This window comes from Globicephala melas, chromosome 20 (genome assembly GCF_963455315.2).
Source record: "Globicephala melas chromosome 20, mGloMel1.2, whole genome shotgun sequence".
NCBI lineage: Eukaryota > Metazoa > Chordata > Mammalia > Artiodactyla > Delphinidae > Globicephala > Globicephala melas.
In genome coordinates, this window is record NC_083333.1 from 8614125 (window position 1) to 8634491 (window position 20367).

Here is a 20367-nt window from a genome sequence, read left to right on the forward strand (position 1 = left end):
TATATTCGGCTGCATTGGGTCTCCGTTGCTGCGCGCGGGCTTTCTCTAGTTGCGGCGAGCGGGGGCTACTCTTCGTTGCAGTGCGCGGGCTTCTCATTGCAGTGGCTTCTCTTGTTGCGGAGCATGGGCTCTAGGCACGTGGGCTTCAGTAATTGAGGCACATGGGCTCAGTAGCTGTGGCTCACGGGCTCTAGAGCACAGGCTCAGTAGTTGTGGCGCACGGGCTTAGTTGCTCCGTGGCCTGTGGGATCTTCCCAGACCAGGGCTCAAACCCATGTCCCAGGTACTGGCAGGCGGATTCTTAACCACTGCGCCACCAGGGAAGTCCTGGGACCTTTTCTATCAGTGCCATCCTCTCTGCATCTCAGAGTGGCAGGATTTAATAAGATCATGTATGTGGAGCTCAGTAGACCAGATACCATCACACAGGGCTTATGACCCATGTCAAATCTTCGCTGGAAAGAGACATCGAGGAACAGATTACAATATAAATGATTAATTAACACGTCATTGTTGATGACTATAGTGGTGGCAACACATGAGGACACCAATGGAATGAAATGATGCTGAGATTTATGGAGCACTTGACTCAGTTAAGGAACCTTGATGTTTATCCAGGGACCCCTCAGAGTGGTACCCCACCTCTCCTGCCCTCAGTTCTCCAAAGGGTTTGTGACTTAATGATCTTTGCAGGATGAAATGAATAGAATGTGCTGGCTGTTTTAACCATGTTGCAGGAAACTGTTGCTAGGGGACTGTTCTGTGGTCTAGAAAGGGAGAGAGAGGGAGAGAGATGAGGTCCCTTAAGGGGTGTCTTTGGCTCAGACGGGAGAGCCTAGGTGACCTCAGGAATACAAGGCTGGTAGGCTCCATGCTTATTTGCAAACGGTCCTCCTTTCTGAACCAGCTTCCCTCGTCAGGACAGAAAGGCAGGCGGGTTGTGGTCCTTGGCTGGGTCAGAGATTAGAGAATTCCTGACCTTGGGGAGAGACCTCAGGGGTATCTGCTATTTGGGTTGGGAGCAACATTCACGCTAATTTCTTGGGGCCACCTTGCCATAGACCAAGCTCTTCTCTCGATACTTCAAGGGAGGGAAGGAGACCATCTGGAGGTTGGCACGTGGAGTGTATAAGCTGGCACGTGTGTGCGAGTGCGGGAATGAACCCAGTGAGGAGGAGAGCAGCGTCTTTCTACGTCAGTTTTCCGGAGCTGAGGTTCTGCTGGCTCACACAATAAGGAAAATCCGCTAGTTCCCTTAAAGCAGGGCCCCAGGTGGCTCACGGTCATCCAGGTTCCTTTCCCTTTCCCCTCTGCCGTCCCCTGCTCATCAGCTCTACCTCTCAGGCCTGACCCCTCATGGCCCCAAGGCGGCTGCTACGGTTTCAGGAGCAGACAAGTCACAATCTTTTGGGAACAGCCCCCAGCAGATGTCCCTTCATGTTCCACTGGCAAGGGGAGGGGCGATGTGACTACCTTAGATGGATCCTGATTTACTCCTTTGTCTCGTGGAGGAAGAGAGGGCCATTGGCTCAACAGTGGCTCTGCCGGCAAGGGATGTGGGGGGAGGGGGAGGGCAGCTGTATGTGAGCAACTAGTGATATCCGCATCCTTGTGTCTTTGCACATGGACCTGAGGCCCTGGGGCCTTGGATGACTAATGAATGCAGAGGGCGCACCCGCGGGCCCTGGGTCTTCAGCATTGCCCTACTTGCAGGAACGTGTCTTGTTCCCCCAGCTGACTTGTATGTTCCTTGGAGGTAGGGGCTGTGTCTTCCACTTCTTTGACTCCCTTCCCGTTATTCTTCCAGTTCCTGGCACAGTGCCGGGCACACGAGAAGTACGCAACAAATGCTTATGATTAACAATAAGAATAGCCACATGTATGGGGTACTTACGATGTGCCGGGCCCTCTGCTAAGAGCCCTATATGGGTGCTCACCACAGCCCCACAGTGTAGATTTCCTCCATCCCATTTCACAAGCAAGTCTCAGAAAAGATGAGGAACCTACCAGGGGCATTAGCTAATGGGTCATGGAGCAGAGACCCCAGATATAAATTCTGGCAGTTGGACCCTGGCACTCCATGCTTGTGACTGCTAAGCTGCGTTGCCACCTGGCTGCATTATTATTATTATTATTATTATTATTTTGCGGTACGCGGGCCTCTCACTGTTGTGGCCTCTCCCGTTGCGGAGCACAGGCTCCGGACGCGCAGGCTCAGCGACCATGGCTCACGGACCCAGCCGCTTCGCGGCATGTGGGATCCTCCCGGACCGGGGCACGAACCCGTGTCCCCTGCATCGGCAGGCGGACTCTCAACCACTGCGCCACCAGGGAAGCCCCCTGGCTGTATTACTGAGTGACCGAATGAGGGATTAAAGGGAAGTGATGGGAGGGTTTGGGGGTTACTAGAGAGAAACTTCCCTTCCTAGACTCTCAGGTCATCTTTGAAGGCCTCCAGAACCACGGAGCATCATCCACATGGTAGGTAGGATCCTGTGGGACTTCCCTTGTCAGGAAATCCTCCCTTGGGTCGATCTGAGAACTGCCACTGCCCTTGGGTCCAGTTCCAGACCAACGTAGGCCTGCAAGTCCCTCCCTGCTGCTGGCTCAGCAATCTTGATTTTAGCTCTTCTCATTCTTGCATGCTCTGTGACAAGCCCCTGACCTCCTGGACACCTCAGTGTTTGCCCACGTACCCTTTGCTCTTCAGTGGCCCTAAGTGGGCCTGAGCAGTTCTGTGCTCCGAGACCCCACGCCTCCGCCCGGTCTGAGTGTGCATCTCCTCCACTAGCAGCTGTGCCAGGTTTCAGGCTTGTCTTCACAACCTCTTAAGCCTCTGCAAGTGTGCGGGAAGGTTTGATGCGCAGAATAGTAAGAGCCCCGTATGGTTCAGCAAGGTGAACGTATTCCACGTTGCACAAAGTGCACTTCGGGATGACGGCAGAAGGGCTATCCAGTGTTTAAACACAGAAGCACACTTAGCTTTCTGCAAAAAAAAAGAGTCAAATTGGGGGATCTGGGCTTCCCTGGTGGTGCAGTGGTTGAGAGTCCGCCTGCCGATGCAGGGGACACGGGTTCGTGCCCCGGTCCGGGAGGATCCCACATGCCGCGGAGCGGCTGGGCCCGTGAGCCATGGCCGCTGAGCCTGCACGTCCGGAGCCTGTGCTCCGTAACGCAACAGGAGAGGCCGCAACAGTGAGAGGCCCGCATACCGCAACCATTTTAGATGAGGAAGCTGTAGCTTGGAGAGGTGGTAACTAGACCAGGGTCACCTGGGTTTAGTGAGCTGTCCAAACCTCACTCTCCTCACCTGTAAGATGAGGATAACAGCCTTTGCCCACCTTGCTGGGAGCTGGGGCACTGACCCCTCAGACTCCCCCTGGCCGGTGTCCTCCCTCACTTCTGCCTGCAAAGAGCCACCCATTCCCAGAGCATAGGATGGAATATGTGAAAATTCTCTGCAAACTGTAGTGACTGTAGTGTGGGCCACTGAGAGAGAGAGAGAGAGAGAGAGAGAGAGAGTGTGTGTGTGTGAATATGTGTGCACAGGCTGAAGGCTGTGTCTGCAGACCCTGTCAAGTGGGACAGGGTCATCGAGAGGGACCAGACTCCAACCCTTAGGCCCCTGTCACCTGCTCTCCCCACAGAGGGCCATCCGTGTGCGCAGCCACTCCATGGAGACCATGGTGAGCAGCCAGAAGAAGCAGCATGGCGGGGGCATCCCCGGCAGCCTCAGCGGGGGCATCTCCCATAACAGCGTGGAGGTCACCAAGACTACCTTCTCGGTGAGAGCCGCGGGCCCTGGGGCAGCACATGGGTCCCGGGGAGGGTCCCCCAGGCCTCAGTGGGGGAGGCTTGGGCCAGGTGATGAGACCAGTGATGACAGAGGGAAACTGAGCCTGTTTTGGGGGTGAGCCCAGGCCCTGCCCTCTGAAATGGAGCCCCCACCCCAGGCAGCGCCTGGGGCTGGCCCTGCCTAGAGGCCTCCCGTTGTCCTGTTCTCTGAGTTTCCTCGACAACTGGGCCTCCTCCTGAAGGCCAACCCTGCAAAATGGGCCTGAAGCGAGTTTCTTTGCTTGGGAGCTTGGGACCCGTGACTGTGAGAATGGTGTCCTTGCTTTGTTATTATTGATGATAACAGTAGCTGCCCTCCACTTGCTGTGCACCAGGCACTGAGCTAAGTCACGGACATTGTCTCATCCGATCCTGTGACAGCTGTCTGAGGTAGGTATTGATGTGTTTGTTCTCCATTCCTCCTTGAGGAAAAGGAGGCCCAGAGGTTTTAAGTAACTTGCTACAGGTCACCCAGGTAAGCTGAAGAGCTAAGATTTGAATGCAGGTCTCCCTGATCCAAAGTCGAAGCTCTTAGTCACTGTGTAGACGGTTCCCAAGGAAAGAGCCTGGCAGGTCTGTGGGTTCGAGTGTGGTCTGCTCACACCAGGGGCTGGCCAGGGAAGGAACCAGTCAGTCCTTTACAAAAGCAAAGTGACTTTGGATTTGTATAGACTAGTCTTTTCTTTCTTTTTTCTCTTCTCTTCCTTTCCTTTCCCCTCTTTTCTTTTTTTTCTTTTCATAGTGGAACACATCCATCATGATACCAGCGATTAGTATTTTAAATGGTCTTGCATAATTCATTTAACTTACCAAGTATTTTCATAGCTATTATCTGGTTCTTCCCAGAACGTCTGTGAAGTGAGCAGGGCAGAGCAGTTATCTTCATTCTGTGGGTGAAGAGACTGAGGCCCAGAGAGTTTTGTCACTTACCCAAGGTTGCACAGCATGTGGATGGCAGAAGTTGGGGCCTGGGTTAGAAGCCTGGTGGGCTCTAGAGATTGGCTGTAGGCTCTTGTCTCCCCTCAGTCTCCCACCTCTCCATGGTCCCCCTGTGTGTGCCTGAAGCAGGGCCATGTTCTTGGGGGGCTCCCCCTTTGCCCGGGGCTGCGTGTGGACCTGGTTCTGCAGCTCCCGATCTGTCTTATTATTGTGACACCAGCTTGGACCCATTTCTTTGTGAGCAGCTGACGGAGAGTCGGGAGCCCTGGGCTCTTGTGCTCACCTGCTGGTGATTTGCTATTATGACCTTGGCCGAGTCTCCTCGCCCCTCGCCCCTCAGCTCCGCGGCTTTTTCGTTGGTAAAGCGTGAGGCTGGACCTGGGCTCTCAGCTTTGTGGTTCTCAGTCTGTGACCCTGAGTCATCCTGTCCTTATAAATATGCAGGGCTCTCCTGAGGGTGGCCCCGACCCCATGTTCCTCCAAGAATTCTGGTCTTTGGTAGACTGTTACCTGGGGCCACGAGGTTTGGCTTAAGAACCCAGGAAAACATGCTGCAGGTGGCTTGAATCTTAGGGTCCCAGATCCCATTACTAGATCCCAACCTTCCTGGCTGGCTCGCTGTGTTCTGGGATCTCCTCCAGGCCAGCTGGGGATTGCAGGACCTAGTGTAGGCCAGAAAGGGGGCTGAGAGGAAGGAGAGCTGCGTTTGGGGGTGTGGTCAGCACTCATTCTGGCGGTTTCTTTGACAGCCTCCGGTGGCAGTGGCAACAGCGAAGAACCAGTCACGGAGCCCCATCAAGCGGAGGTCGGGGCTCTTCCCCCGTCTGCACACGGGCTCTGAAGGCCAAGGGGACAGCCGGACACGATGGTAACTGTGCCCTGTGGGGGTTGTCAGCTCTCACCACTGCTGCAGCCGTCAGGTGTCATCCTTGGGGAGGGCTTTGCGTAGGTTCAGGAGATGCCTTCCTTTTGACCCTGTTCCCTCCTCCAGGGACCTGCACACCCCCGTCACCCGCTCAGCTCCTTATCCACCGAGGCACATTTGCCTGGTCTCTGCACGGGACTTTCCAAAGTTGTCCTTGTTGCCTTTTGACCAAAACTAGAAACAATTGCTTGGATTCTTTTTTTTTCTTTGCCTCCTTTTTCAGTGCTTACTCAAATGTCCGCTCTTATGGAAACCTTCCCTGATTCTACCAGGGGGAGTTCATCAAACTTTCCTCGGGGCTTCTAGAATGTTCTCTCTCTCTCTTTTTTAAAGCAACTCTCATATTGCATCATACTTAACCAGTTCCAGCTAATGGACTTTCTGATCCTTTAATCACTGAGCCCTCTTGTCATTTAATTTGGCAAGCAGCATCGCTGAGTGCCTGCCGCGTGCTGGGCTCAGTGCTCTGACAGAGCTACAGAAGATGCAAACCTGCCTTCCAGAAGCTTACAGTCTTGAGAGGGAAAGGGAGGCTTTTAGGCTGATGTCCAGGCCTCCAAGTGGTCTGTCTGCAGCCCTGGAAGGCACCATCCCCTGAGCTTGGGCGTGCAGGACCAGGGGCAGGTTTATGGAGGGGGATGAAAAGCTGTTTGGAACCTGTACATGTGAGTGAGTCTTTGTGGGCCCCCCAGGAGAGAAGGGCAGAATTGGGGGTGGTCAGAACTGCAGGTCTTGAGCTTAGGAGAGAGACCTTGACTGGAGAAGAAGAGATGGGAGTCCCTGGGGGTGGAGGTGGTGTTTAGAGAGGGACCAAGGAATACAACCACACAGGGGGTTGTATAGAATGCCTGGGGAAGACCTGCGTTTAAGGGCAAGTGGAGGGAGAAGAGCCGGTGAAGAAGACTGGGAAGAAGATGAGAGAGGAGAGAGCCTGGAGGTGTAGGGGTGAGGGGGTGGATCTCAGAGGCCGGGAGAGGAGGCGTTCCAGGAGGGAGGGGCAGCTGTGTCAGGCACGCAGAGAAGTCCAGCTCAACGACCCAAACCCCTGCTCGGGTTGACAATTAGGAGGTCATCAGCAACCTCATTAAAAGTGCATTGAGGCACCTCTCAGCTCTGGGATGTCTATAAAACAAAAAAATAAATAATAACACGTGCTGGGAAGGATGTGGAAGATTTGGAACCCTCGTGCATAGCTGGGGGGAATGTAAAATAGTGCAACTGCTTGGGAAAACAGTCTGGCAGTTCACCAGAGGGTTAAACAGAGAGTTACCAAATGTCCCAGCAATTCCACTCCTAGGTACGTACCCGAGAGAAAGAATACATGTGTCTACATAAAAACTAGCACACAGATGTTCATAGCGGCATTATTCACAATAGCCGAAAATGGAAACAGTCCAAAGGTTCATCACTCATTGAACGGGTAAATAAAATGTGGTCTATCCATAGAATGGAATATTATTTTGCAACAAAAAGGAGTGAAGTACTGATACCTACTACAACATAGATGAACCTCGAAAACACTATGCTAAGTGAAAGAAGGCAGTCACAAAAAGACCACACCACATTGTATGATTCCATTTATATGCAATGTCCCAAATTGGAAAATCCACAGAGACAGAAAGTAGACAAGTGGTTGCCAGGGGCCAGGGGGAGAATGGGCAGTGATTGTGAGTGGGTCCAGAGTTTCTTTCAGGGGGGACTAAAATGTTCTAAAATTAGATCATGCTGATGGTTGTACAACTCTGTGGATATACTAAAAACCATTGAATTGCACACTTTAAATGGGTAAATTGTATGTGGATTATATCTCAATAAAGCTGTTATAAAAATAGAAGTGCATTGAGGACAGGCCCATCATGTCCCCAGCAGCGGGCACTGGCTAAACAGTGGGTGTCAGTGCGTGGTCTTTGGTAAACTAGAGGAGGAGGAAACCCTGGAGCCCCGGGCCGAGAGTGGCCCACATCCCAGCACAAGGGCCGGATCCAGAGCGTTCATTTTACAGTCTGTGTGAAGTGTGTCCCCTGGAGTTAAGCAGTGGGTGGCCTGGCCAGCACCCTGAGGAACCCATGTGTACTGGGTTGTTTCCCTGTTGGGTGGATGTCCGAGACCCCTTCCATTCCCTCTGTGGCCTGCCCTTGACCTGGAGCTCTGCTGGGTGGGATGGCCAGCTTGGGTGGGGGGTGGACTTGGGTTCAGGGACATCAAGCCAGGACTCTTGCTTGATAGGTCTTGACTCTCACCGAGGAGGCTGGAGTAGCCCCTGATGGAGCAGAGAATTCTGTTGTCTGTTGCAGTGTCTGAGGGGGGCTCGGGTGGGAATGGAGGTCCGGTGGCCGTGCTCTGGCAGGGGCACTATGCCCCACAGGTCCCCATGGTGCTGAGTGCTGGGGGTGCGTGGGGGGCTGGGCCCAGGGCCTCACTCCTCTTCATCCTCACTTCCTCAGCGACAGTGCATCCAGCAACCCGAAGACCCCAGAGGGCGGACACTCTTCTCAGGAGATAAAGTCTGAGACCTCATCCAATCCCAGCTCTCCGGAAATCTGCCCCAGCAAGGAGAAGTAAGAGAGTGTGGTGGGCGGGGCTGGGGGGGGGCGGGGCTGGCTTTAGCCACCCGGGCCCGGGAATATGTGCTTTGCTCCAGGTAAGCTGAGAGTCGGAGTCTCTTGCCTTGGGAACCCTCCGGAACGCAAAAGTCCACCAGCAGGTGCACGCGGGGGGCTGCTGGTGGCGAGCTCAGGCCTGCTGGGCCTTCCTCGTCCTCAGTCCCGGGAGGGCCGTGGCGGGGGTCTCGGCGTGTGAGCAGAGCCTGCCTTCCTGTTCCCCCGCAGGCCCTTCATAAAGTTGAAGGAGAATGGCCGAGCCAACATCTCCCGCTCCTCCTCCAGCACAAGCAGCTTCAGCAGCACGGCAGGGGAGGGCGAGGTCATGGAGGAGTGTGACAGTGGGGTAGGTGTGGCCGCGTCCAACGCTGGGGAGCGGCGGGGCGGGGGGGGGGGGGCACCCTGGACCCAGCCTTATACTGCTCTGTGCATTAACATAGCTACTGTGGGCAGAGCCCCCTGCAGGCTCTGCAGATAAAAGGAGAAGCGTGGAAACAGGAGAGGGCCCAGTCGGCCGTCGCCACCCTCTGGGAGCGCCCGGGGTGGGAGGGGGCGGGGCAGTGGACGGCTGCCTGTCTCAGGCTGCCGAGGGGGGAGCTGCGTCACTCGCCCAGCCTCTCTCCCCAGAGCAGCCAGCCGTCCACAACCTCTCCCTTCAAGCAGGAGGTGTTTGTCTACAGCCCGTCCCCAAGCAGCGAGAGCCCCAGCCTGGGGGCAGCCGCCACCCCCATCATCATGAGCCGGAGTCCGACAGGTCAGTGGCATCCCGTGGGCGGTGTGTACCGTGTGCCCAGCGGAGGCGGGGCTGTGGCCTGACCGTTGTTGGTGGGGCACATGCACCAGGCACGCAGAACTGGCCTGTTTCTATTTCAGCCCCAAAGTATTAGGGCCTCCAGCGCTGCCAGCTCACCGCATCGGTTCATCACCCTTCAGAGGCCTGTGTTCTCATCCCCTCCTTACTCGTGGGGAAACTGAGGCTCAGAGAGTTCAATGATTTGCCAGAGGAGCTGGGCTTATGTGATTAGAAAGCTGAGGCTCTTTCCCTGACCTCTCGCCTCACCCCATCACCGACCCAGGGCCCCTCTGTCACAGCGACCATCCTGATAATACAGAGATAAGAGGTGGGAAGAGTGTTGCAGGTGGACAGAACAGCAGTAGAAAGGCCTGGGGGGAATCCAGAGACTGTGTTCTGGACACGCATGTGGTTCAGTGAGGCTGGAGTGCACGGAGGGGACCCGCGAGAGAGGAGACAGTGGTTAGGACCACAGGCTGGGGCTGCCACGGGGACCCTGGGGAGCATTTTGCATTATCCTGCCAGCAGTGGAAGCCGTTGGAGGGCTTTCAGGCTTTGAAGGTCCTTTAAGTATAGACGCGCCATCCGAAGGAGAGAGACCGTTTTGGCGGCTGCAGCTGGCTGAACAGAAAGGATTGCTGGGGAGTGGGCACAGGGAGGGAGAGCAGTGAGGGGCCACAGTGGCTGGTGAGGGGTGACAGGGCCATGGATCTGGGGGGCTGTCTGGGGCAATGGGAGAAGGACGTGGATTCAAGGGATGTACAGGCTCACTAGTGGCGGCTCAAGGAAGGCAAGGATTCCGGGCGTTTCAGGGTTCTGTGATCCCTGCAGTCGGGCAGAGAAGGCGGAGCCCGCTCTGGGGAGAGGGCGAGGGGCTGGAGCCTGAGGGGCGTCCAAGCGGACATGTGCTGTAGGCACCACTGGGTGTTGGGGGTGCCTGGAAATCAGAGCCTTGGTCCTGCCCTCGAGGAGGGCAGCATAGTGTGGGGCAGGACTCCGGAGCCTGGGTCCAAATCCTGGATCTTCCACTTACTAGTGATGAGCCAGGGGGCAGGTTACTGAGTCTTTCTGTGCCTCAGTTTCCCCAAGTGCAAAATGGAGGGAGGGGACTAGTTTCTACCTCGTATGGTTGGTTGTGTGAAGAGTAAAAGAGAGACTTATAAGAGACTTAGAACTGTTAACCTAAGTATTTGTTAAACAACGAGAATAAAACAGTAGTGCAATCAGTGGTTCTCAACTGGGGTGACGTTGCTCCCCAGGGCACGTTTGGCAGTGTCTGGAGGATTTTTGATTTGCATGATTGGGGGAAGGGAGGGTGCTGCTGGCATCTAGTGGGCAGAGTCAGGGGTGCTGCTAAGCATGCTACAGTGCACAGGGCAGTCCCCACGACAAAGGATTACCTGGCCCGAAAGGTCAGGCTGAGGTTGAGGAGCTCCAATCGAAATGATAGAAACACAGGGCCAGTGGGCCCACGGGGTGGTTTAAGCCACAGTGCTTCTGGGGTTCTCATGGTGAAGGAATGTTGGCAAAAGACGACATGTGATATTGGGGATAAGGGGAAGGCCTGGTTCACAAGCAAACAATCACTTGTGCAGTACGGCAACCCCCGCCGTGGCTGGTCCGCTGTGGAGCTGGGTTCTAATCCTGGTGCACCACTGGCAGCCCCACCTCTCTGAACCTCAGTTTCCTCATCTGTACAGTGGGGTAGTAATACAAATTCCCTGGTTGTTGTTTTTTAACAAGGCTTAATTAAATATTGAAAGAATGAAAGAATCTATAATCAAGCCTGGCTCTGACTTAGTATTAAATATCAAAATAAATAAGGTTTCAAGTAAAAGGAGGTTTAGAGTATGACTTGCTGAAGGTCACCCAGGGCAGAAGGGGACCTACAACGGGTCTGTAACACCTGCCCAGTGCTTATTGCGACCCCACCTCCTATGGAGTATTTAACCCTGAGGAGCTGCCTCTTACCCCCAGCCCCACAGGAGTTATGCTTTGTACCCGCAGGACCAGGGTGGGTTTGCGGAGATCTGGAAACCTGTTTTAGGGGGAGAGACAGGGCCGAGGAGAGGGAGATGGCTGGGAGGGCCTGACATCTTATCCTCCATAATCTCCGATGCCCTGGTCATTGGTCATTTCACACCTGGGCTCCTTGGGGCCCTGAGGGGGGCTGGTGGGTCACACCGAGAGGTAATCCTAGTGCTGAGTGGAACCCTTGAATGTGAAGCGTCAAGACTAAATCAGCAGCCTCCAGGTGGAGTGTACTGAGCTGTAGATTCTCCCAGCCGGAGGAAAATCAGAAAGCCAAGGGGCCCCCCGGCCAGTGGTGTGCTGGTAAATGTTTAACAACCGGCTCTCCCACCATACACATACACACACACGCACACAGGCACGCACGCACACACGCACACACACGCACGCACACACGTATGTGCTTACTGTAAATTTTACTGATATAGAGGATCTGAAGCACACAATTTATAAATAATGATAAAATATACAACATTCTTTTTTTAACATCTTTATTGGAGTATAATCGCTTTACAATGGTGTGTTAGTTTCTGCTTTATAACAAATGTCCATTGACAGATGAATGGATAAAGAAGATGTGGCACATGTATACCATGGAATATTATTACTCAGCCATAAAAAGAAACGAAATTGAGTTATTTGTAGTGAGGTGGATGGACCTAGAGTCTGTCGTACAGAGTGAAGTCAGTCAGAAAGAGAAAAACAAATACCGTATGCTAACACACATATATGGAATCTAAAAAAAAAAAAAAATGGTTCTGAAGAACCTAGGGGCAGGATAGGAATAATGACGCAGATGTAGAGAATGGACTTGAGGACACAGGGAGGGGGAAGGGTAAGCTGGAACGAAATATACAATATTCTTTACTATAAGTCGACAGAGCCAACTGGTTCTCACAAAGCACCTTTACTAATATTTGCCCAACCTTTGTATCCGTAGACACCGTAAGGTTCCAAATGACGAACAAGTATAGTTCCGACACGAATGATGATTGATATTATTTTGTAAGGGATGTGAGCAACTTCTTTGCTGAATCAGATAATAGTTTTCAAATACTGGAAGAGTATTTTCTCAGTTTTTTGTGCCATTCACAATGTAATGGCTATAGACAAACACATTTTCAAGTCTGATCTATATTAATAATGTTTTCTCCATGAGTTTCTTAAGTCTAGACAAGAAAACAATTATTCAAGCTCTGATTTAAAACGTTTGCTGATTTCTCTGGTGTGAGTACTCCTGGCTGATCTCAAGCGCCCAATGTGACATGGAGTTGGGAAGTACTACCGGACAGATATAATAGACGTAAATAACCTTAGGAGAATAAATAATAGTAAAATGTAGTAAAATAACTAGGCAATGATAACTTCTGAGTATTTATTACCTTTGGGGAATATAATTTGTTTAATTGTAAGCTTATATAATTTAAAAAAAATAACTCTGTGTAACAACCAGCTCACAACATTTCTGAAAATTTGCGAGTTGGCTCTTGTGAATCGGTGCAGGTCAGCTAAAGTGCCTAGTGGAGAGGAGGCCCCCCCTTCTCCTGGCCTCCGTATCCAGCGCCCGCCCTGGAGCCCCAGTGACCTCTGCAGCCCCACCTCCTCTCAGGGGCTTCCTTCTTTTTCCTAGATGTCAAAAGCAGAAACTCCCCGAGGTCAAACCTGAAATTCCGCTTTGATAAGCTCAGCCATGCCAGCTCCAGTGCGGTGAGGATCTAGGGGTGTGAGGGTAGCAGGGGGAGCCTCCCACCTCCCACGTTCCAGCCTCGGCCATCCTTCCTGGGGGTGGGGGAAGAGGGCGCCTCACACCTCACATGGGGGGAGGTGGGGAGAAGCCCTGGTCAGATCTGGGGGTGCCGTTGGTTCCCGCACGGTGCAGGCATCAGCCTGGGGCTCGCCAGCCACCTTGGCCATGCTTCCTGTGTTAGAGCCACACCCTTGGACACAGGCAGGTTCCAGTTGGGAACTGTTGCTCCTGGGGTCTCCTGTCCCTTCCTGGGCTCTCCAGAGAGCTGAGCACTGAATATACAGAAGCTGTAGTTGGTGGGGATTATGTTGTCTAGTTATTTAAAACTCTCATACGGATTTTTCTTGAAACAGGGTCACTAATGTGAAAGAGGAGTCCTTCGCTTGTCAAAGGTGGGTCAGGTGTTAGTCCTGCTGTGGCCACAAGGGAGGGTGTGTTACTAAGATCGGGGCACTTGTGGCCTGATAATGTGAGAATGGCCAGAGAGATCCTGACCGCCGGGTGGGCTAGTCACCTCTTCCCTGGAGCCTCTGTGATGGGGCCCAGCTCTAGATGGGGAAGAGAGCAGATGGTCTCGGGTGCCGATGGGAAGGTTTGCCTGATAGGATTGGGCCAGACTCGCTGAGTGGGTCTCCCTTCCCCACAGGAGCTTGTTCCAGCAGGCAGAGGGCAGCAGCCCAGAGCCCTCCTTCCTCACTTGGCCCCCTTGCCTCCCTGTTACGGCAGCCTTTCCCTCCTTGTGTCTTTGGCCAGGGCTCTGGGCTGAGATGTGTCCTCCTTGTGCGTCCAGAGGTGCTCTGGTCCCCTAAATATTGTGCGGGATGAGCCCAGGGAGGACCCTGCTCCCAGCCCCCAGCCAGGGGTGCATGAGGTTTACAGCAGAGCAGGGCATGGGTCCAGCACTCCACCACCAAGGCCTGGCCTCCTGCTAGGGCAGTTACTAGAGACCCTTCTGACTTCCCAGCCCTCTCCCTGCCATGGGGCTCCCAGGGGTGTGAGTCACATTTGGAACCAAGGGGAGGGGCACAGCTGAGCCCACATTATGTAACCCTGATCTATGTAAATGGGAATGTTGACACTCACTCCGACTCCCATCATGTACTTCAGATGTCTGGTTCACCAAAGCGATGTTTCTGCCCAACTTCTCAGGCTGTGGAAAGTCTGCACCCTTGTATTGGCAGCCTCCCGTCCTAAGAATATGTAGCCGTGGGCACATATGTCTCCTCTCTCCCTTCACCTACTATTTGGTCATCGTCTCCCTTCTCCTTGTTTTTTCCAGGGAAGCCCGATTCTGTCTTGGAGAAGGCTCCTATTCCAGCAGTTTGGGGGTGCCGTCCACTACTCTGAGCGTCACAGGCCTGCATCTCCACTGGCCACCTGCCCACCAGACCAGCTGTCTGTCCCAGTGTCCTGACCTGGCCACAGTCCTGCCCATCCCTGCCAGCGCCTCCCCCTGTCTGGACAAGTCCTCTTTCCTCCAGGCCCCCCTGCTCCTGACCGCCTGATGTGATGTGTGTCTGGGTCATTTGTCATCTTGTTTTGTCTGCAGGGGAGCGAGTTGGGCAAGGGGGGATCTGGGTACCAGTCAGAGTCCAGAGAAGTAGAGAGAGTGGTGAGGTGGGCAGCAGAGACTGACAGCAGGTTCCTGCACCCAAGCAGGGGCAGCACCACGTCCTGGACATGGCAGGAAGGAGGCTGTAGCCACAGCAAATGCATTTAGTAGTGGTGGAGGGACCATTTTTCCAGGAGCCCAGATTTGTAGCCATCCTCGAAGGTGTCCTGCTAGAAGTCGGTTCTGCCGCTCCCACACGTCTGGAGCTCCCAAACATCTGTTTCCTTCTGTGCTGGGAGTTTCTTATCCATCTGCTGACGTCAGGCCCAGGTTGCCTCTGTCCCTGCTGCCTGTGTATCTTGAGCCACGAGGCCGGTTGAAGCTGAGACCCGGCTGCGGGTAAGCGGGAGCGGGCGCCGGGTTCTTCCTGGACGTCCTCATTTCCCACAGGCTCCTGATGTGGTGGCGGTGGGAGAAGCCATCAGTCTTTCCCCTCTGAGCAGACGCTTTTCCCTTGAAGGGGTGGGCAATGGGAGTGGGAAGGCATTCAGGGAGAGCCAGCAGCAGGTCCTGGGCACTTGGCCGAGGAAAACCTCAGGGCCCAGGCCTAGGCTGGGATCCAAGTCTCTGCTGGTGGTGGAGGTTCGTGGGAGATGTAGAGAGTTACTTTAGCCCACCCACTTAGGTGGGAGCCCGAGAGAGGGGTAGGTGGGCCCCCTAAGAAACAGACCTGAGAAGTGGCCTTTACCCTCTCTTTGCTAATGGGGGTGCTCTGGGCAGGATCTGAAATGTGAGGGGCAACTGGTCAGGTTGGTTGGTGCTCTGGGGGGGCTTCTCTCCAGCTACCAAGCCTTTTGGTCCTAGCAGGGCTCAAGCCCTCCACCCCCCACCCCTAAGTCCTCCTCTTCCCCTCTCCAGCCACAGGGAGTCCGTAGGCGTTTGTCTCATCGGTGGGATTCCTGCAACTTGGGTCCCGGCTGGGTGCAGTTCAGACACTGCCTGTCACCTGCACCCCCAGCCAGAGCCACCTTTGCTGGGCTGAGCCAGCTTGCTCTCTGAGAAGCGGCCCCTCCTCCCTTCTCACCCATCTGAGTCTGCAGTGCGGCAGGTCATTTCTGCTGACTGGCCGTGGTGGGGTTTAAGGCAAGGTATCCTCCAAATTAAACAGAGTCTGAAGAGCAGACCCTTGCGGTGCTACAGCTCCAAGCGTGTATGGGGCCTTAGTGACTCGGGGCTGCCAGGGTGACACAGGCTGGGCACCTGCTTTACTGAGCAGAGGACGAGGATTTCCAACCAAATGCTTTATTTGCATTGGGATCTGGGCCTATTCCCAAGGCAAGACATAGAAATGTTACGCTTGTTTTTGACTGATGTGACCATTTCCCTGTTGTTTTTGCTTTTAGAGCAAAACCTTGATCCTCATCCCCGACTCACGTGGACTTTGTGGGATCCTATTTACAGGCTGGGTGGACCTCTTCCCTCACGCTAGAAATGTGTTTGCTTAAAGTACTAGTCCGGTAAGATTTATTCTAGTTAGAAGGTCAACAAATGTCTGTTTAGCTTTTATTAAAAATCCCTGTAGCGGCACCACTGCTAGGCCTGCAGATTCTGGAGGCGTTCTGTTGGCTGGGTTTCTGAAGGAACTTGAAAGGTCAAACTGCATTTCTTTAAAAACTGTTCCAGGTTCTGGCTCGCTTCTCTGGGTAGCTGGTATTTACAGCTGCCTGGTGGTTGTGCTTTGCTGTGTTTGTCGTGGTCTGGGGGTCCTCTGGGGTTTTTAGGTTGTCTCCATTCTGTCCGACTTGAGAACCTTACAGCCACCTTCCCCCACTGCCCTGGCTGCTCTCCCTGCAGGCCCCACCTCTTGGGAGGGCTTTGCCCCCTGCCTCTGAGCCAGTGGCCAGGATGGCTGGGTGTGTCCAGAGAAACTGAGAGGCGCAGGTTGGGCCCCCTAAGAAACAGACCTGAGAAGTGGCCTCGACCCTCTGTTTGCTAATGGGGATGCTCTGGGCAGGATCTGAAATGTCCCTCCCTCTGGGTCCTGCCTCACCACATCTAGAAAGTTCATTCTGGTCATTCTGGCTTCCAGACCAGCCCCCGTGAAGTCCCAGGGCTGAGAGGCAGGGGGAGAACAAGGACAGGCCGGTCTCCCTTTGCCCCTCTGGACCATGGGACAGGCAGCTTGGGTTCCCGGAGGCTGCTTTTCCATCCCCCTCTTGCATCTGCTTTGCTCCAAAATGTCTTTCCTTTTATTGCCCCATCCAGTCTTGGGGCTCCAGGGTTGCTCAGGCCTCATCAGACCTTGTGACTAGACTCATCTGGATGGCGCTCTTGCTGGTATTTGAGGTGTCTCCTCATAGGAGAAGTGTTTCCCGGACGTAGCTCTGGCTCTGGGACCTGCCTGACTCACGGAAGAAACTATACTTTTCAGGCTCTGTCGGGCATCCGTGTGCCTCTGCTGAGTCGATGCTTAAAAACAGATGCAGAAAGAGCTAGAGGGAGGAGGTCTCAGCTAGAGTTTCTGTCTGTGCTAATGAAGGGAAATGGTGTTTGCGGCAAAATATTCTGTGGTCCAGCCTTGTCAGCTTCATCTCCATGTCCAAGCCTTCCGGGCCCCTTCTCAGCCTCTAATCCAACCGTGTCACCTTCCAGATGGGAAACTTCAGCTCCAGTGAAGGGAAAACAACTTGCTTGAGGTCACGTAGCCAGCTGGTGACAAAGCTGGGACGAGAACCCACAAGCAGGGCCCTTTCTTGGGCACCACCTATGGGGTTGGTGGGACAAGTGACTGCATTGACTGCATTTGGAGAAAGCCAGTGAGCGGGCGCCTTGGCACTGGCTGCGAGGTGTCAGCAGCCAACGGTGCTGGTGGGCCTCAGTCTCTGTTCTTTTCATCAGGAGGGATGTTCCCTGGGATTTTTTTAGGGAGAGCCATGCGGTTTTGGCTGTGGCTTGGGCAAAGAAAACAAAGAGGAAAAGAGATTCCCAGGGACTGTTCCTCGGTGACATCGGTTCTTCAACCCTTGTCTGTAATGGGAGTGGAGACCAGGGGAGAGATGCAGTTAACCAAACCTCGCTTTCCCCTTTTTAAGTTAAGGAGAAAAGTGGTAAAAGAAAAAACTCTTTGACTCTCCCTGATCCTTAAACAAAGGTGGTCAGTAAAAACCTAGGCTCAAGGGCCGAGAGCCGGTTTCATGTTCCTACCCTAACTGTTTAAGGTGCCAACTCAAACACTACCTTCATTCAATTCTGAGTCAACAGAGACAGGCCTGTTGCGGGGGAATGATCAGGGTTCAAGTAGATCTTATGGCTACCCGTGGCCAGCAGGGACTCCACAGTTCCTCCCCCAGACACCAGGTACCCCTCTCTCAGAGGCAGGGTGAGTCAGCAGTTTGCCAGGGCTGTCCCTGCAGCCTGGGGGCCCAGCTGGGACATTTTGCTAGCCTCTGATGGCTGTTTTGCCACCAGCTCCTTACCCACTGCCATCCCACAGCTCCCTCCTTTCAGCTTTGGGAGAAAGGAGACAGCCCCCACTAAGGCCAAGGACAGAAGAGCCCTGCCTGGTGAGAGACTCTTGGGGGCAGGGGCACTGTCCTGTGCCTTATCAGCCCCAGGGGGAGGCTGTCTGGCTGGAAGACTGGAATTTAAATGCCATCGTTTCTGCTTTTGCGACATTTCTGCTTGGAAGTGTCAATCGCCCCTTCCCGCTCCTTAGCATGTGTGCCAGCTCCCCCCTGCCCCGGGCATTGTCTTTCCACACTCCAGCCTGGGTAGTGCTGTCGTTTAAGTGTGAAGAGATTCCTCTGTGTGCTAGAACCCGCGAAGTGTAGCTTGGAAATGATGATCCGTGTGATGATGACTTTTCTGTCTTTCCTCTTCGAGAGGAGGTGATTCATAGACCCCCCGACTGCGTATGTAATGTAAATAGTGTACATCTAATTTATTGCTATGGTAGCACATTGTATTTGTTAATGTATAAAACAAATTCTAAAAGGTTGACAAATGTATATTTTGTTGCTTAAATGTGTCTTTGCAGAAATTGACAATAAATAGGATATTTTGTGTCCATCAGAGTTCAGACTTCTTTGCTTGGGATCCCAGGCCTGAGCATCGCCTTTCAGGTCACCAGAGGTTGAGTCCATTTTCCCATGGGCTGCATCTGGCCTGTAGATGTGTTTATCAAGAATCCTCCCCACTCTGACCACCCACCCCCCTGCCCCCGCAGTCTTCATCCTCGATATCCAATGAAGTTGCTCTTGCCTCACCCTTGATAGCTAACCAAGTTCCTGTCAATGATTTTCCATCCAATTCCTCACCCTGCCATGGGCTAGAAATCCCCATTTGTCCCTGTTGTATTTGGAGTTGAGTTCAATCTCTCTCCTCTCTCACAGTAACCTCAAATAAAGTCTTCCTTGCCTTTTGAACTCTGGGGCAATTTTTCTTTGACAGGTAGCTAACCTGCTCCCCTGCCCCAGCCCCTCTTTATTGTCTATACGTCCACACCAGTGTTGGATGGGGGAAGAGGGAGGCAGAAGACAGGAATAAGACATTTATTAGGCAAAAGGCCTGTGGAAAAAAATGGGGAGGGAGCTGAAGAAAGCTGAAGAGCTGTCAGACTGCGATGCAGTTCTGACCCCGAGTGAAGGGGAGATGGGAGGAAGCAAGGTGGGGTGGAGGCATCTTTTGATGTCAGTTCATTTCTAAGAAAATTCTAAGCAAGATGATTGCGGAGGCCCCTAGCCAAAGTCACTCCCCAGAGGAGTCCTGCGTATCACAAGAATGAGTCTAAAATCACTACCTCTGCCACACCCAGGCACCGGGTGGGAGGAAGCCTGTGGGAAGTCTGGCTTTGGTGCCAACCATGGAACACAGCGATGGCTCTCAGAATGCAGCAGCTGGGACCGTTGGTCAGTGATGCCCCCTGCAGCTGGAGACTGGAGAGGCACGTTCTTGTGGTCACCATATAAACTCGCCCCAGTTTTGGCTGGTTACAATTTCCCCTTATTTGTGGATAGGGCCGCCCTAGCACAGGGGGTGGTTATAGCCTCCTTTCTCTTGGTTCTCTCTGCCTCTGTGTCTGATATAAATCCTCCGTTGGTTCCTTGTGCTTGGCAGGCATTCAAATGCTGCTGTTTCGTCATAAAGCGCAGGATGAGAGAAATCTACATGCAGCCTTTGCTTAATGGTGTAAGAATTTCAAGCTCTGCTACCTCCTTCGTGTCCACTCAACTCTCAGCTTGGTCCCTTAGCCTCACCACCCACGCAGGTACCAATGTCTGCTGCTCTGTGCCATCTCCTAGCACTCTTTCTCTTCATTCAGCATTTACCTTCTCCTTTCTCCAGACCCTAGCTGTGATAGGTGGTCTTGGCCATGTTAAGACAATCACCGTGCTTTGACTCATTGGAGGATATGTTTGTAGGACCCTCAATCTTGTAGGAATAGAGAGGGACAAGCCAAATGCTCTCCTTCTTTCATGGAGCCAGTCCCCCCCCCATCCCGCCTTATATCGCCTGGGGAATGAAGTGGGGTGTTGGTTTTATGGCTGGTTCTAATGAAATGGTACCTCTCTGCAAGCCTGGAGGGGCTCCATGGCTGGCTCCAGCAATCCAGTGGTTCTCTGAATTTGCAGTGTGGACTTGGTGGGTCACTGCTATGGCTGATTGAAGCATCTGGCCTCAAACATTTAATGGTACCCTTGTGCTGCCGTGGCAGACACTGTTTATGGGAACCAGAGTGAAGTTCCAGAGAGAAACTCTGAGACGTAGTTATGACACCTAAGGGCAGTGCTCCTCCACAGGGTACCCCCAGTCTCCATTTCTTCAGGCAGAGATAATACCTGTTGGGAGGATCAGGGTGTGGAAAAACCTTGTAGAAGCTCATCCCCACTTCAGACCAGCTCCCTCTACTCTCAGAACAGAAAATTGCTCTCATCTGGGGATGGCTTC

The 20367-nt window shown here is 53.4% G+C and overlaps 1 protein-coding gene across 7 annotated transcripts in view; it reads left to right on the forward strand.

Annotated features, from left to right (window-relative positions):
* Positions 1–18487, forward strand: part of RAP1GAP2 (RAP1 GTPase activating protein 2) — a 217824-nt gene extending 199337 nt beyond the window's left edge. For 6 of the 7 annotated variants that reach the window (XM_030861781.2, XM_060291110.1, XM_030861780.2 and 3 more), the window contains 8 exons: positions 3648–3785; positions 5523–5641; positions 8143–8256; positions 8527–8644; positions 8926–9052; positions 12753–12829; positions 13223–13261; positions 14149–18487. In XM_030861781.2, the coding sequence (XP_030717641.1) occupies positions 3648–3785; positions 5523–5641; positions 8143–8256; positions 8527–8644; positions 8926–9052; positions 12753–12829; positions 13223–13231 (702 nt within the window). In that variant the 3' untranslated portion in view covers positions 13232–13261; positions 14149–18487. The remainder of the gene's footprint in view (positions 1–3647; positions 3786–5522; positions 5642–8142; positions 8257–8526; positions 8645–8925; positions 9053–12752; positions 12830–13222; positions 13262–14148) is intronic. The other variant, XR_009560476.1, reaches the window with a different exon arrangement.
* Positions 18488–20367: the final 1880 nt, after the last annotated feature.